At 38.5% G+C, this 16,032-nt stretch overlaps 1 protein-coding gene across 1 annotated transcript in view; it reads left to right on the plus strand.

Annotated features, from left to right (window-relative positions):
- The window catches only part of LOC149204304 (nifU-like protein 4, mitochondrial), a 186,005-nt gene that overhangs the window by 98,742 nt on the left and 71,231 nt on the right, over positions 1–16,032 (plus strand). The window contains exons 4-5 of the mRNA XM_089394684.1: positions 13,561–13,664; positions 13,834–13,945. Coding sequence (XP_089250810.1) covers positions 13,561–13,664; positions 13,834–13,945 — 216 coding nt within the window. The remainder of the gene's footprint in view (positions 1–13,560; positions 13,665–13,833; positions 13,946–16,032) is intronic.

The raw sequence follows: 16,032 nt of genomic DNA on the forward strand, positions 1-16,032 counted from the left end.
TTCGGCCTCGCTGATCTAGATCCCTGCAATCTCCACAAAATACCCAAAGAAACCCGCAACGATATGGTCTGTAAATTGTCGTGGATATTCCACTAGATAGTTCATCACAACAGATATGATAATATTATATTAAAAATCTGAGATTCTACATTATTATAGTTTTATTTAATTTCTAGATCTATAAAATTAACTGTAATTAGTGCATGCATGTAAAAGTAAATCAAGCAGAAAAGTAGAGAACGAAAAAATAAGCTCACACACACATAATACACAAGATATGCTCTCTGGGAAACCCTTTCGAGAGAAAACCTAGCTGGAAGGTTAGGTCGTTTCGCTCTCTTTCTCTGTGTGGAAATATCGCTGCAGATACAACGAAGTAATGTCTGTGGCCCATGGGCTGCTACAATGCACAGATCCTCTTTGTGTGTTCTACCTCCTATCTCTCCTGGCTATCTTTGCTTGACTATGGAACAAAATGCTCTCGAAAGAATGGAATCCTCTTCTGCCTAGTGGCCCGGTTACAACACAACCCAATAGCCTACTAGTGGTTAATTTTGACTCAATCAACTCTTAACTAGAGTTACAAAATAGACTCTTCTAGAGTCTTTTACATGACAAACATGTGGCTAGCCCCTTTTCCATGAATAATGTGGGTTGATGCGGCATCCTCCCGAACTATAGGTGTGAAAACATGAAGGTCAACTGATGAGTGGCATAACTTTTGCATACAGACTTTGATTGACACAATTTTTACGCCGTTGGAAAGATTTCTATGCGTAGAATAACATGAAAGGGTGTTGCACTTATGCGGCAAAGTTTTACCCCCAAAAAACGTCGTTTGATGCCTCAAAACACTCCCAAAAGGTTTCAGACCCCGTTTTGCCAAACTGGGTCCCGCTAGTAAAAACGGTCCTGTGAGCTGATTCCTCCATTTTTTCCACTTTAAATGCATCGAGATGGATGACAAACAATATAATGATCCAATTCGGATCAAGTGGCAACAAAACCATAAGGTGGTGCATACCTAATGTGTATAGGATCCACGAAAATTTTGTACAAAAGAGACCTAGAACGAATCTTTTGTAGGGACCAAGGCAATCATCAAGATACTGTCACCATAATTTGTTGACTTGTGGAGTGGCATAAAAGACCGTAACTTATGTTATAGATCCACAAGGTTGTGGAAGTCCTGTGCCTGCATTGTGATGAAATTTTGAGTATATATATATTCAGTCTGAGCCCAATCAATAGTGAGCTGACCTATGGAACCTCTCGACACTGAAAGGGAACACATTTAAGGATTTGTCGTGAAAGAACATAAGAAGCTACATGTACATTGAGTGATTGAAAAATATGCCATGACATATAAGCTACAGGCAGTGAGTAAGGTCACAATAATGTGACAATGACAACAAGGATATTTCTGCGGAATCAATGCAAGACAAGTTCTGCTTTAACAGTTATTGTTGGAGCATTCAAGATCGATTGACACTTTTGATAGAAGAAAAACTTCAGAAAATTCTTGGGTAAAGGGATATCATAGCAGTCAGTTCTCTGGACCCGTGAATCACTAATTTGCAAGAAAAAGAGTAGTAGCATTCTGATCCTGAAGCAAGAAGAGGCAAGTTTAGACGCTGGCAGACATAGTGAAGAACACCTTGAGTTGACATACCCCCTGAAGAAGACAATAAGGAGATCATGGTATCCAGAAGAGCAGGCCCTTACAACAATATCTATGAAAGAGGTATGTAATCATGAGGTATGTCTAGCATATTTATTAACGATCTTAAATGAAATGTTTTTAGGGCTGAGTTGATTGTATGGTTCTAGGGTTTGTTGTTGAAAGTTGTTAATATTGGTATTGCTGTCTAGGTTTGAAAAAACCTAGATGGTACATCAGAAACCCTAGCTATATGGAATCCCTTAATTCACTTGTTTAGAACTCTAACCCGTAGTCCCTAAGGTTTGTGTGCAATCTAGGGCATATGTCAAATGATCTAAGATTAGCGTTTGTAAACCCTACAATTCCATCTATGAATCCATGGAAACCATTGATTGTCAAGATTGACATCTTGTTTTTGTTATCATATATTTTGTTAGTTGTGCTTGTCAATAAGTGTTGCAGGTACATCATAAAGAAAGAAAAGGAAGATCCTATGGCAAGCACAATGAGAGGAAGGAATTATAAGGACCCTGTAAGTGGTAAACTTGGTAATCAAGTTGGATCCTTGGGCATATAAAGATTCATGTATGAGAATATGGATGCCTGGTGAAGAAGATCGTCTAGAAAAATCCATTATACGAAAGCCTGATGCATTGATAACAATCATCTAGCACATGATAGTAAAGAAGCTCGTGCAACAACTAGTTACTAAGTTAGTGAGGGTCACTCAAAGATTCTCCATTAAATGACATCATGGGAAGATTTCTTCACCTGGTGGAAAAAGGACCGTGATGATATTGCAGACATTTTCTACCCTCTCAGATGTAGTGCAAGCTTCCTAGAAGTTTGCACAACTGCAACATGATGAAGCCTCATCAAGATGGGGAGCACTTTGAAGAAAACTGGATGATTGATTGAAGTAAAAGGTATTTATGTTTTGAGATTCTCCCTTGATTTAGTTAACTCATGTTTTCAGTTTGTAGGAAAAAGTAAGTTGTTGGCATATGTCTGGTTGCATAAGCATGATGTGCCATGGACCTTTTTGGGCTCTTCTGGATGAAGACATGAGGACAATGATCAACATCTGATATGGTCTCATAAAGTATGAAAAACTGCAGAGTTGAGAGGGAGCTATAGAAGCTCTGACACAATAAGCTTGATATGAAGATGACTCCGCTTGTTTAGATGTTTGAAGGAAGACCATGATGAAGGATGTTGATGAAGACAAGACATGACATCTTGTGAAGAAGCTATCCGATGACTCAAAAATTCAATATGTTTCTACTACCTAAGAAGATGCATGAACTGAGTAGCTGACTTTGGAACTTGGTCCAAAGGATTTGATGACATTGTAAACTACGCTGACAAGAAGAAGAATGCTAACAAGAAAAGTATCAGGTTGCAGATAGCTGATTGATCATGTCTTGGAAGATCACTTTCCCGATGTTCAGAGGGAGCGATATTAAAGCTCTATGATGTTTGGTTCGTGAATATGCAGTTGATGAAGATTGATGATATGGAAAGTGATGGCTAGTCCCTATGAGAAGTTGTGAAAGAAGATGGCTCCATGATGTGCATAGAAGTTAAAGGAGGCCTACAAGCAACTGATAGTACCATGATCTCCACGAAAGAATAGACAACTGATATTGGAAGCAAGTCCCTAGTTGAGAGGGAGCTTGGATATATTCCTTTCATGTGTAAAGGAATGAGTAGATCCTCCCTGGTTGAGAGGGAGAGATAGACACATCATTCTTGTCTTCACATTATGAAGAAAGAATGGAGGATTGGGTAAGCATCTGAATTCTGATACTCTTTGAGGATGAGGTAGGGCATCCAATAGGTAAGAGTAGTCGAAGAGGAAATTCCTTGAGGATATGTAAATCCAAGACAGGAATGGTCCTAAAAGGCAGTGTTTTTAAAACCGGTAACCGGTCAAATCGGCCGTCAGCAAGGCCATCGGTCCAAACTGGCTGAAAAACCCGGTCAGCGACCATATTTCACCCATTTTGAGCCCTAATCGGTCCTAACCGGCCAGTTTGTGGTCAAATTGGCCGGTTCTGTCCTAAACTGGCCGGTTCCGTCCTAAACCGGCCGATTAACTGCCACGGCCGCGGAGGAGCCCCACAACGGTTTATCCAAGGTAGTTAGGGTGTTTTGGAGGGAAAGTAAGGGTCCTTTCCCTCCAAAAACACCCTCTCCAAGCCTTTAAGAGGCCCTTATCCCTCTCATTTGTCTCACACATCTCATTTGGAGTGTTTGTGAGTTTGCTTGGGAGCTTGGAGAGTGTTGAGTTTTTGTTGGAGTAGTCATCTTGGAGGCTTGCAGTTGGAGTTGGAGCTATTTTGGGGACAGTTTGTAGCTGTCAGTGGAGTTGGCATCTTCAAGAGGAGGCTAAGGAAGCTAGTTTGCATTTCTAGGCAAGGATTTTCACTTGAAAATTCCTCATTTGATTCCTATCCATGTATTAAATTTTTTTATGTTTTTTAAATTTATAAACTTCTAACTTCTATCATCTATGCAATCAAATCTCTAGTTCTATGCTATCAAATTTTGCAGCCTACATGCGCATTTGTTTTTCTAAATTTAGCTTTGGTTTTCCATGTTTCTTAGCTGCAATTTTTTTTAAATGGCATATTTCTTTGCAAATTGTAATTATTTCAAGCAAACATGGCTCCAAAAGGAAAGGACAGTGCATGGGCTCATTGTGATGTAATTGATGGAAAAATGATATGCAAATTATGCCATAAAATTATTGGAGGTGGGGGTATTCTTAGATTGAAACAACACTTGGCTGGGGTAAGAGGCCAAGTAAAGCCATGTGATGCACCAAATGCAATGTTAGGTCCTATTAGGGTAGAATACCTTTCCAAGCTTGAAAAGTTTTATGAGGAAGGCTAGGGAGAAGGCCATCCAAGATGACATTGCAAGGAAGAGGGAATTGTTAGAAGCCATGAAAGAGAGTGGGTATGATGATTATGAGATTGAAGACTCCTCGTCTATCCCTTGCACCAATGACCCCTTTCACTATGTTCATCCTTCTTTTGGCCAACCATCAAAAGGAATAAAGAGAACAAACATCCAAAGTTATTTCTCATCTTTTGCCAACATTGCCTCTTCTAATCCCACTTACTCCTAGCCAAGTCGTCAACCCACTTTGGATCAACATTGGAAAAAATAATTTAAAGAAACTTCTCATCAATACATTGCTAGATGGTGGTATGATTCAGATATCCCATTTAATGTTGCTTACTCACCTTATTACTAAGTTATGTGGGACTCTATTATAGCTGCAGGAAAGGGCTTCAAAGGCCCTAGTATGCATGACTTGAGGGGAGCTCTTTTGCAAAAAGAGATATCTTCCATTGATGAGTATTTGGTTGAGTTTAAAGATTCATGGCTCAAAACAGGTTGTTCCATCATGTCAAATGGATGCACCGATGGAAAGAACCACTCTATCATTAATTTCCTTATTTCTTGCCCTCAAGGAACCATGTTTTTGAGATTAGTTGATGCATTTGATAAGGTGAAGGATGCAACCCTTCTATTTGAGCTTTTGGATGACATTATTCAGGAAATTGGGGAGCAGAATGTTGTGCAGGTCATCACTGATAATGCCTCAAACTATGTTCTTGCTGGAAAGATGCTTGAGTCCAAATATAGGACCATATTTTGGACTCCATGTGCTGCACATTGCATAGACCTCATGCTTGAGGACATAGGCAAAGTGGAGTGGGTAAAAAACACTGTAGAGCATGCCAAGTGCATTACAAAATACATTTACAACCACTCATGGGTATTGAACCTAATGAGGAAAAACACTGGGGGCAAAGAGCTTGTTAGGCCTGCAATTACGAGATTTGCAACTCACTTCCTCACGTTGCAATGTCTCAATGGTCAACATAAAAACTTGCAGAAAATGTTTTCTTCTGATGAATTGACTGAATCTTGATGGGCTCGTAGACAAGATGGAAAAGACACAAAAAGAAAGTGTTTGACAATTATTTTGGAAAAGGTTTGTAGAGCTTGTGAAAATTATTGAGCCCCTTGTTAAGGTGCTAAGGATGGTGGATGGGGAAAAATTGGCCATGGGCTACATTTATGAGGCTATGGATCAGGCAAAGGAGCAGATACGGGCAACTTACAAGGACAGGTTAGCTAACTATGGCCGTATATGGGAGATCATTGATAACACATGGAACAATCAACTCCATCGTCCTATACATGCAGCTGGGTATTTTTTGAACCCAAAGTATCATTATAAAGATCGGCTTGGAGATCTGCAAGATGGGGAGGTCAGAGCTGGATTGATTGCTTGGAGCGCATGGTCCCTACCCATGCAGACCAATTGGAAATACATAGACAACTTACTGTATTCAATATGGCAGGTGGTAGCTTTGGCAAAAACTTGGCAAAGATGGCAAGAGATGTGGATCGACCAGGTAAGCAATTCCAATTTCCATTTTTTTTTTCTTTTCAAGTTAAAATTGTTTACGTTCTTTACAATTCAAATTATAAACTAAGTTACTAATTAATGTCTTTTTCTTTGCAACACATTGGTGGGAGTCATTTGGTGGCCAGTGCCCTCAATTGCAAAGGTTTGCAATTAGAGTCCTCAGTCAAACTTGCAGTGCTTCAGATTGTGAGCGCAATTTGTCTGTTTTTGAGCATATACACACGAAGAAGAGAAACCATTTGGAACAAAAACGGTTAAATGATCTTATTTTCGTGCAATACAACCTTCGACTAAGGAGGAACCAAATAATGAACAAAACACTTGATCTAGATCCCATTGTGTTGGACGATATTGATCCAACATCAGAATGGGTGGAGGAGACTGAAGATCCTGTGTTTGATGCTGATTTTGATATCGACATGGCATTAGCGGGGGATGAAGCAGATTTTGTGGTGGCATCAGAACCAGGATCAGTAGCGGCATCAAGGAAAGGCAAAGAACCAATGGAAGGCACTAGTCGTGCAGGTCGACAAACTCATGCTTCCATTAGGTCCACTTCTATTGTTATTGGTGGCATTGCTACTAAGGTTGCAGATCAGGCTGAGGCATCCTCAGACTTTGAACTAGATGATGTCTATGTAGCTCCAGATGATGATCCTGTGTCTAGTAGTGGTGATGAACTTGATGATTGATCATGTGTACACTGTAGACTTGTAGTAGGCCAATGGCCTCATAGCTTGCAACATTGTTTTTGGACTTTATAGGCCATTTAGAGCCTCATTGCTTATGTATTTTACTATTGTGTCGATGATATGTATTGCACTCGGTGCCATTTTGATATATTTAAAACTTTGCATATTTTGTCTCTATTGGCTTGGAATCATGGTTTTAAATCTTAAAAATAGTTTTGTTTCATTAAAAATGAATTATTTAATGTATTTGTCTAAAGCCGGTTCGTTTAGACCTAACCAGTCTTGGTTCGATCGGTTTCGGTCGGTAACTCGGTTAATTAGGTGGACCGGTCCGGTCACCAGTTCCGGTTTTAAAACATTGCTAAAATGACATACTTTGTGAACATCCAGATGGGGTATGTGCCTTGAGAGACAATGATGAAGGTGTCTATAAATCATTGTCTCCCCAACATTGTGCTCTAATCTAGTGGAAAGATAGAGCTGTTAGTCAAGGCCTTGCTATATGACAATGCTGGTTGGTATGATGAGATGCACTGACACAAGTTGAAAAGATAGCTTATGAGATGGCTTACCAATCCGACTCTTCTTATGAGAATAATTCAATGTAAGTACTGTCCTTGTACCTGTGGTCAATTATGAATACCTCCTTAGTTAAGAGGGAGTGTTGAAATGTAAATAGTGTTGGTCTTCGTAATTGTATTTGAGTCATGATGTAATCATTGTATTTTTCAAAAGAAAAGAAAAAAAGGAAAAAATGTATTTTGTAAAAGAAAAATTATTTATGTAAATGGGTTTCTTGCCCATTAGTTTATTGTCTTAGGTCAAAGCACCCATTGTGTGCTCTAGGGTCTTGTGCAAAGTCAAAGAGTCAAAGTCATGATGTAATAGCCCTTTTGTGGTTCAAGAAACGAGAAAGGAAAATTATTATTGTATAAAATTGAGTCTAGAAGCCACCAAGGGAGTAAGTCGACCAACCCCTTCAAGTTGGCCCAGAAGAGGCCTAATCCGCCCTCAAGAAGTCTATAAAAAGGAGAGATGCACAACCTCATAAGCATCATCATCACACATCTTCTCTAATCTAATCCAAGCGAAAGGAGATAAAAAGAGGAAGAAAAAGAAATGAGAAAGGAGAAGGTCGAATCACTGTTCTTGGGACTTCTACAGCTCACACATGCAAGTTTGCTGGAGGAACTAGGGTTTCCTCAGTTCTGATTGTGCAAAAATCTTGTTGGGGTTTGGCTGGCTTATCTTTTGGGTGAATGGTCTTGGGTCTAGCTCTTGGAAGTGTTCATTAAATTGATTCTATAAGGAAGAGTTTCTAGGTTTTCCCCTTATGGGGTTTTACCCTGGCTTGGAGCCTATTTCTGGTGTCTTTTGTTTGCATTGTGATCTTCTTATTGGCATTTATATTGATGATCAACAAAACGAAATTATAATAATGATGCCCTAATTTAATATCACAAGAAAATGTCAAGATTAAAGAGAAATCAAGATTATAAAACCCTCATCTAATCTGTCCTAGATTTCTCCACATTGAGAAGGGTATATATTGGAAGAGACTTCGACCTATTTGGCATATTCATGCAACCATTCGTTCTCTGCACCAAGAAAGGAAGAAAGAAGAGCTAAGAACAAGGAAAAGGGAGAAAACCCAAGAAGAAGAAGATCCAAATTTTTAATTGGTTTGCTCACACGTGTGAAGGATCTAAGGTTTTTGTGCGAGTTGCAGGGCCAAGGATTACAGGTCCAAATTGCTGACCCGAAGTAGAGGGCCGAGACTTTGAGTTGAAGCAAAATTTTTGGAGTTTGACCATCTTTGACCTGGTAAATTTTGACTTATTTGAGGAAGGCTGACTTGGTGCTTGGAGCAAGTCTTGGTCTTTGGGTCTTGGACGTCTCACTTTGATATGATTCTATAAGAAGTGGATGTTCGGGTTTTCCCTAATTGTGGAGGTTTTCCCCGACTTGGAGCCTATATCTTGTGTTCTTTGTGTTCTTGTGATCTTCATGCATTTTATGTTTTGATAATTGCTTGATGAAGAATAAATAATAAAGTAATAAGTGGCCAACAAATCTCATAAGTAATTATCAAGGAGAATCTACAATTTCCTTGATTTTCCAACATAGATCATTGTCCCTGGCTATCCTTTGCCTCCAAACACTGCCCAATTAACTCCATTTGGCTCATAGTGCTCCTGGCAACTCCTCCAACAACTTCTTGAGTTTGAGCTTATCCCTTCAGCCCATAGACTCTTTGTTTCCTTCTATTCTTAGCCCTTCAAAGCCTCAACAAGCCCTGTACAACCCCTTTCTATCTACGATCAAGCCCTAACTAGGTTGCGGCCCACTGCAACAGACCTCAACTACCTTGTTTTGACTGTGGATCACGTCCAAGAGTCCCTTTTTATCCCTTGGCTAGATATCTTCAGCCTTGTCTGTTTTGGCCTCTTCTAGAACTTGATCTTTTGTAACTAATAGACTTGTTGGCTTACTGTGGCCTAGACTAGGGCTATCCCTCTTCTTGTTGTTGTTCCAACAGTTCTTCTGAACAAATTTTTCATGTGTCTTCTTCTAGCAATGCAACTTGGCATCCATAGGTAGACACTTTTGCCTAACTCGGCCGCTCTACAAATAGATCACATGCACAAAATGCTTCTACTCGACCTCTTCTAGGATAGCTGCGGCTCTCTTAGGCTTCTCTTCTTTGCACAGATTCTTAACTTGGTCTAGCTTCAACCAATGGATGCCATAACCTTACAGAACTCAACCCTTACATGTTATGGCTAGATCCTTCTGCTCACAAATTCGGCTAGATTACATAGCTCGACTTCCTGACTAGTTGAGGTTCCTCTCTCTAAGATCTGTGGCTTCTCTTAGGGCCATTTCTCTCCACATATGAGTTCACATCTCATTGTATGATTAGCCTCTCCATTGGCCCTCTATTTATACTTTTTGTGTGAGTGTCTTGGGGCTTTTCCTTGTCCTTCAAGAAAATCCTATTTTACAACTGAATCACAAATTAGAATAAAGTAATAATTACCTTGGTTCCAAACCCACAACTTTGGGTCCAAAACCCCAACACTTGGGTAACTTGCCCATAAGGCCACTTTTCGTGGGTTTTCTTTTCTTGGAAATACCTTCCGAGCTACCCAAATTTCAACATTCAAATGACAAGTTGGTGTAGAAAAGTCAAGTCTGCTCAGGAGGGTGAAGGGATGTTTTCTTTGGGTTATTTCACCCCATTCGTCTAGTATATATAGATGATGTGACATTTCATTTTCATCATCAAGAACAAGCAATTAATCTTCTCTCTCTTAGAGTAGTCGCGCGTGTGACAAGGAGGCTGAGTTTGACTAGAGTTGACTAAGATTCGATCGGACTATTTGACCAAGAGTTGACCACAAATGTACAAACCACCTCTATGGGGGAGTGGACCCCTCGAATCTGATCCTGAAGCGCACTTTGAGCGAGAGCGCATTAGGAGCGACCTCGAGAACATGCTCCCGATTTAGTCCCATTTAGGAGTGCACTTCCGCAAAAAAAAAATTCACCCCCTAGCTTTCTTAGCAATTTTTTTTTGCAAAGACATTTTAAATGCAATTTTTTTCAAAGAAACAAGAATTTTTGAGTGGGGTAGCCTAAAATTCAAAATTTCAAGCCTATGGCCCTAGTATTGATATGCAATTCATGGTAATGTTAAATTCTTAAAGTAAAAGTGACATTCTCCTTTATCTTTCATTTTCATCCTTTTACTTAAATTTTTAACATTACCATGAAATGCCTCAAGACGTTTGAGAGTGTTTCCGACATCATGGGATTTCATATGGAGAAAGTAGAATTTTAGATCTCATTGAAAATCCAACAGACGTATCAATTTTTCAAGATTTTAGGATTGGGGGGATTGTGATGTTTCCATTGGATTTTGTCATGTACTAGGGTATGGAACTCGTATTTAATCAAGAGTATCAAGCCCTCTATGTACCTTGATGTTAGTGACATTGTTTGTTGAACTCCTCTATCATGACCCTACAAAATCTTGACTTGACATGCTATGTTTAGAGGGTGATATCAATGACAAAGATCCCAAGATAGGCAATGATTTTGATGATATGTAGGTATTTGTTGTAGCATGATTTTTTGGATGCTAGAAGCCATCTAGAGCCTATTTGTTGATGTATTTTTTGTTCAGAGATGGATTGCACTCGAAGCTATTTTGGTTATGTGCACCCTTACATGCTCTATAAATGAGAACTTGAAATTTGTGGACGTGTGGTTGATGAAGATTATAACTACTAGATGAATGAGCTATATGGTTTAATCCATGCTTTTTTGTTTTTTATCACTAATTCATCATTTAGATGCTTTTGTTGACATATATGCATCAAAATATATAAATATATATTATACAAATTTCACTCCCAAAATCGCTTTCAATTCGGAAGCTTTTGAAAATGTCACTCCTTGCTCCTGCTTTCGCTCTTGCTCCCAAGCAGCCTTGCTTTAGTGTGCCTTTTATTTCTTTATGATTTGCTTTGGTTTGTGGGTGCATAACGCAGGAGCCCAAGCTTGCTTTTTGAGATTTTTCATTTAATACCCCTTAATGATGAGTCATTTTATTGGTCATCAAGGTTGGGACAATAGAAGAGTTCCTTTTGATAGATAAAGTATCATGGGCTTGAGAAATTGGGTGATGGCTAATGAGGGGGGTAAAGCTCACGTTAGGCTTTTGTCCACATGCTAATTAAATGTCCCAACCATCTTTTGCATTTTGTCATTTTCTTTCATTATGGATTTCTTATGCTTTTACCTTTCTTTTAGCTGCGTCAACCTCCGAGGCAAAGATTTGTGGCCCAGACTCAAGGATGAGGATGAAAGGGTGCCAATCCCCATGACCAGTGACCACCAACATGAAGAATATAAATTAAATAATGGGAAATATGGAAAGTGGTAAGTATCGAATATCTTGGACACACTACTTCTATCAAAGACTCCCCACTAGTTCCCTTCCTAAACCCTAAGGCCTCAAAGGAGGTCCCACTAGATTAGAGTCAAAGACTAACCTCCCAGGTGAAGTAAGGGAACAATAGAGTCAAGATTGACCAACCATCCAATTTTCCCCTTGATCCATATTAGTATTCCCATAACATTGAGTGAAAGCACATTATTACAAAATGGTTAAAGCACCTGCTGATGGATGACCCATCTTCCCCAACTATTGCTTGCCCTTGTCGCAGCCACTCGAAACTACAAATGCTTTTCTTAGTCCAAAAAGGGGGCAATTGTCTTCATCCATCCAGATTTATATAAGCTGTCGAAAGCTCCCTATGCTTAACTCCAGAGTTCTCTAATTTCTAATAGATGCAACGTTAAACTTGCAAACTGCATGTCTATATTGATTCTAAACTCTTAGTCCACATCATAAATGTCGTTCCAGAAACGTTTTGGATCTAGAAAAATTGGGGATAGACTTATATCAAGTCTAATCATTTTGAAATTTCTTGGATCAAAGAGGAAAACCATTGAATAATTATATTTCAAGGCACAATAGTAGGATAATGGATAAGTTGGAGAAAAGTTGGCAAAGGTTGTGAAATCAGAAAATTTAGACCTTACATGATGAACGTATAATTTTACTAGTGAAAGTTGTCTATGATAGGGGACACGACAGACCTTGTAAAGCAAAGTTCAAGAACAACCTTCATGGATAGATATAGTGAAATGTAAAGGGAAGAAGTGCCCGCTAAGCTACCCGTCCCATGGTCAAGTCTCTCTCCCTACATTTTTGCAATTGTACGCAATGCTGATACCATTAGTTCCTTGAAGATAATTCTTTCATTGTTTCAGTGTGTTTATCCCACTATACTATGGAACTATTAGTGCAAGCCTTTCTTCTTATTTCTGAAATCAGAGAACGAAATGTATGAGAACTAGAATACCTAGCCTGAAGAATTGTCTTCTTGCAGCGCAACTGTTGCGAATGAGTTAGATGTGGTTCAAATAACATCAACCATCAAGGATGTTTATGTAACCATTCAATAATCATGGCATGGACTGTTCCTCATATATCCCCCAGGGCCCAGCCAAATTCAAGGAGAAAGCATCCGCATATTTGAATTTTGGATTTGATTTCTGTTCATGTAGCTTTAAGGAAGAGGATGTAAATAACGTTACACATACCCTGCCATCTTTTGTTTTTCTTTGATGTAAATACTAAATATATGTTTGTGACCATAAGAAGTATTTTTGCGGAAAAAAAGAGGAGAAAGCATCACTGGTCTCCCAATTGATGTGCCAGTCAGTGGTGTCAAAGATGTCAATCTCCTTTCATGGGATGTATGCTGCATTGTCTACAAGAACTTACTCAGGAGATTACCTTTTGTGTTTCTAATGATTAAACAGTGTTTTTAATAAATCATAGAAGAAACTAAAGTGGTGTACTTCCCTCTTTTGTCTCCTGTGATAAACATGCTAAACTTTCAGAAAAATATATTGAAAACAAAAATAAAAAAGGACCGATTATTCTCTCTTTCTGCAAATTTTTAGCAGCTGAATATAATGAAAATGGGACTTTGCCCTACTTTTCAAGCCAGTAGGTTTGATGCCCTACCATTACCTACTGTCTATACGCCAAATGGACATGAATGATTTCTATATGTTTCGGAAGTGACTTTACATAAGACAAGTAACTATATTTTTGTTTTTCATTTTAAGCCCTTCCATTGTTTTTGACATTTGTTTGATCAAGTTTTCAGGATGATGATGAGACGGTTGCCATGATAAAAGAACTGTTAGAGACACGCATACGACCGTCTGTTCAGGATGATGGTGGTGATATTGAATATCGTGGTTTTGATGTGTAGGTTTTATGCCATGCTTGGTTGCAGTCTAGTATCTTTCATTAAAAGCTTGGTCCCTGATATAATTGATCCTTGAAAATACATGTAGAAGAATACTACCATTTAACCTTTTTATCAGTTTATTGAAGACTATATTTATGAACTTTTGAATTCTATCGTTTTCTCCAGGGAAACTGGAGTAGTCAAATTAAAAATGCAAGGGGCTTGTAGTGGCTGCCCTAGCTCCTCACTCACTTTGAAGTCTGGCATTGAGAACATGCTGATGCATTATGTACCTGAGGTAATCCCTTGCAAGATTCTCTGAAATTTATCAGCTTATGATCTTTCGCATTTATCAGCTCATCCTTTATGCAATGCCTTTTTTTTCATCTGTAAGTAATTACTTTCTTCATCATTCAATTTTAGGGTTTTCCTGATTTATTTACTTTCATCTTCTTGTTACTCTCAATTCATGCTTACCCATGCTTTTACTCTTTTGTCCTTTTTATTTCCTCTCATGGTTTCTGTGTAGTCCTTGACTGTCAAATCAAATGCTATTTTCTATTTTGTTCTGGCTTTTATTACCCCTTCCAATCAAAGTATTTTGTTTTTGGTTTTTCCATTTTCATTTCCTTCCTAATAGCTATTTTCTTTTTACAATGTTGCATGGGTGTGCATCATTGTGGATGGGACAACCTAAAACGGTGACGTTCCAAGTACACTCAGAAGGGACCAAAGGTCTACAAGCTCTTGGGTCATGTCCAAATTAGTGGGAGATCAATATATTTATCTGAAAAACAAAGAGAGGAAACAGAAAAAGTGGCAACTAACTCGCAATTATGACGTGTCCTAAGAAAACATATTGACTTTAAATTTTAAAACATATATAGTGGGAGATAAACATATTTATCTGAAAAATAAAAAGAAGAAATGGAAAAGTAGTGAACTAAGTTGCAATTATGAGGTTGTCCTAAGAAAACATTTTGATTTAGAACACTTTGCAAGGCTTTCACTACCACAAATCATTTTGTTAAGCCCCATAATCAAGGGTCATGTAACATACGTTTGATTTTATATCTTGAATTACCATTATTCAAAGTTATAAATCGAAAACCATAGCAATTTTGAGTGTGAAATGGGGATGCTTCCTTATGGGTGGGGGACATGTCCCTTGCATTTCTTGCACCCTAAGGAGGTGGGGATGGTGGGAAGTGTTCGTTGCCTTTCCTAGGACATAGGGGATGTCCTAGGGACACTCTTGACTTATCCCTTGCCCAATGGGGACATCTTAGGGGTGTCCCCTATTCTAGGGTATGTTCAGATGCCTCTAGACTGTCTTGAAGGATACCCAATCACCCCTACATTGGCATGCAACTTTCTTAAATTAAAAAATGTTGTAATGGAAGAATTTGCTTAGAAGTTTAGAAGCAGTGCTATGTATATGTTCCATTCCATATCTCGGTGGGTTAGCTCAATTAGTTCGAATGGACTATTTCAAGGTGTTGTTTGTCATGAGGTCTCTAATTCTAGTTTGACTAAGGTTTTTAAAGGTCTGTTCAGTCTTGTTGAGTTACTAGTCACTATTGTAATTGGCAGTTGAGTCACCCTCCATTTGGATATTTTGGGGAATGCAAGGGATCCTATGACGTTTTCCTTGGAAAAATGAAGATCATTTCAAATTATTGATCTTTTAAAGAGAAAAATTACATGTAACATGTGGATGTTCCATTTCATATTATTAATCTTGGATGTTTTCATAAAATAATGTGGGTTTATGCTATCTCACTCCTAGTATTTTGGTGAGTCGTAGTTATATGGGGTCATTTATATTCATTAGGGAAACTCAGGTTTATTTCTCTCCCTTTAGTACATTTTCCCAATCACAATGGATGTTTGGACGTCCATTAATCCTTTCCAAGGACGTTCAACCATCCCATACATTGGTGGGAAACTTTGCTCAATAAAAAAGGTCACGATGTAATAATTTGGATAAAAATTTACACATAGTATTATGGGGATGTGCTATTTCATGTTATTTATCTTGGGTATTTGCATAAATTTTCATGGCTTTATGCTATCTTTGTCCATGTATTATGGTAAGTCCTAGGTATTTTAGTTCATTTATATTCATTGGGGACTATCAGGTCTATTTTGCTCTCCCTTTAATAGTTTCAATATACCATGTTTTGGGCTCTTCTAACAATAGTAATGCCTTCTCCAAAAGAGTCTAATTCAAACATTTTTACCTTAGTCCAGATTTTGTGTTCAGTTTTGAAGCATAGATGTTTCTAAACAAATCTATGGAGAGTATGGCCTTAACTCAAGGACTTGGAACCTCTCAATGTACTCTTCAATAGTCAAGTCTTTCTAGGAAATGTGTTGTTGAAA

This window comes from Pinus tabuliformis, chromosome 1_2 (assembly GCF_031772625.1).
Source record: "Pinus tabuliformis cultivar Carrire ecotype Pingquan chromosome 1_2, CPIR1, whole genome shotgun sequence".
Taxonomy (NCBI): Eukaryota; Viridiplantae; Streptophyta; class Pinopsida; order Pinales; family Pinaceae; genus Pinus; species Pinus tabuliformis.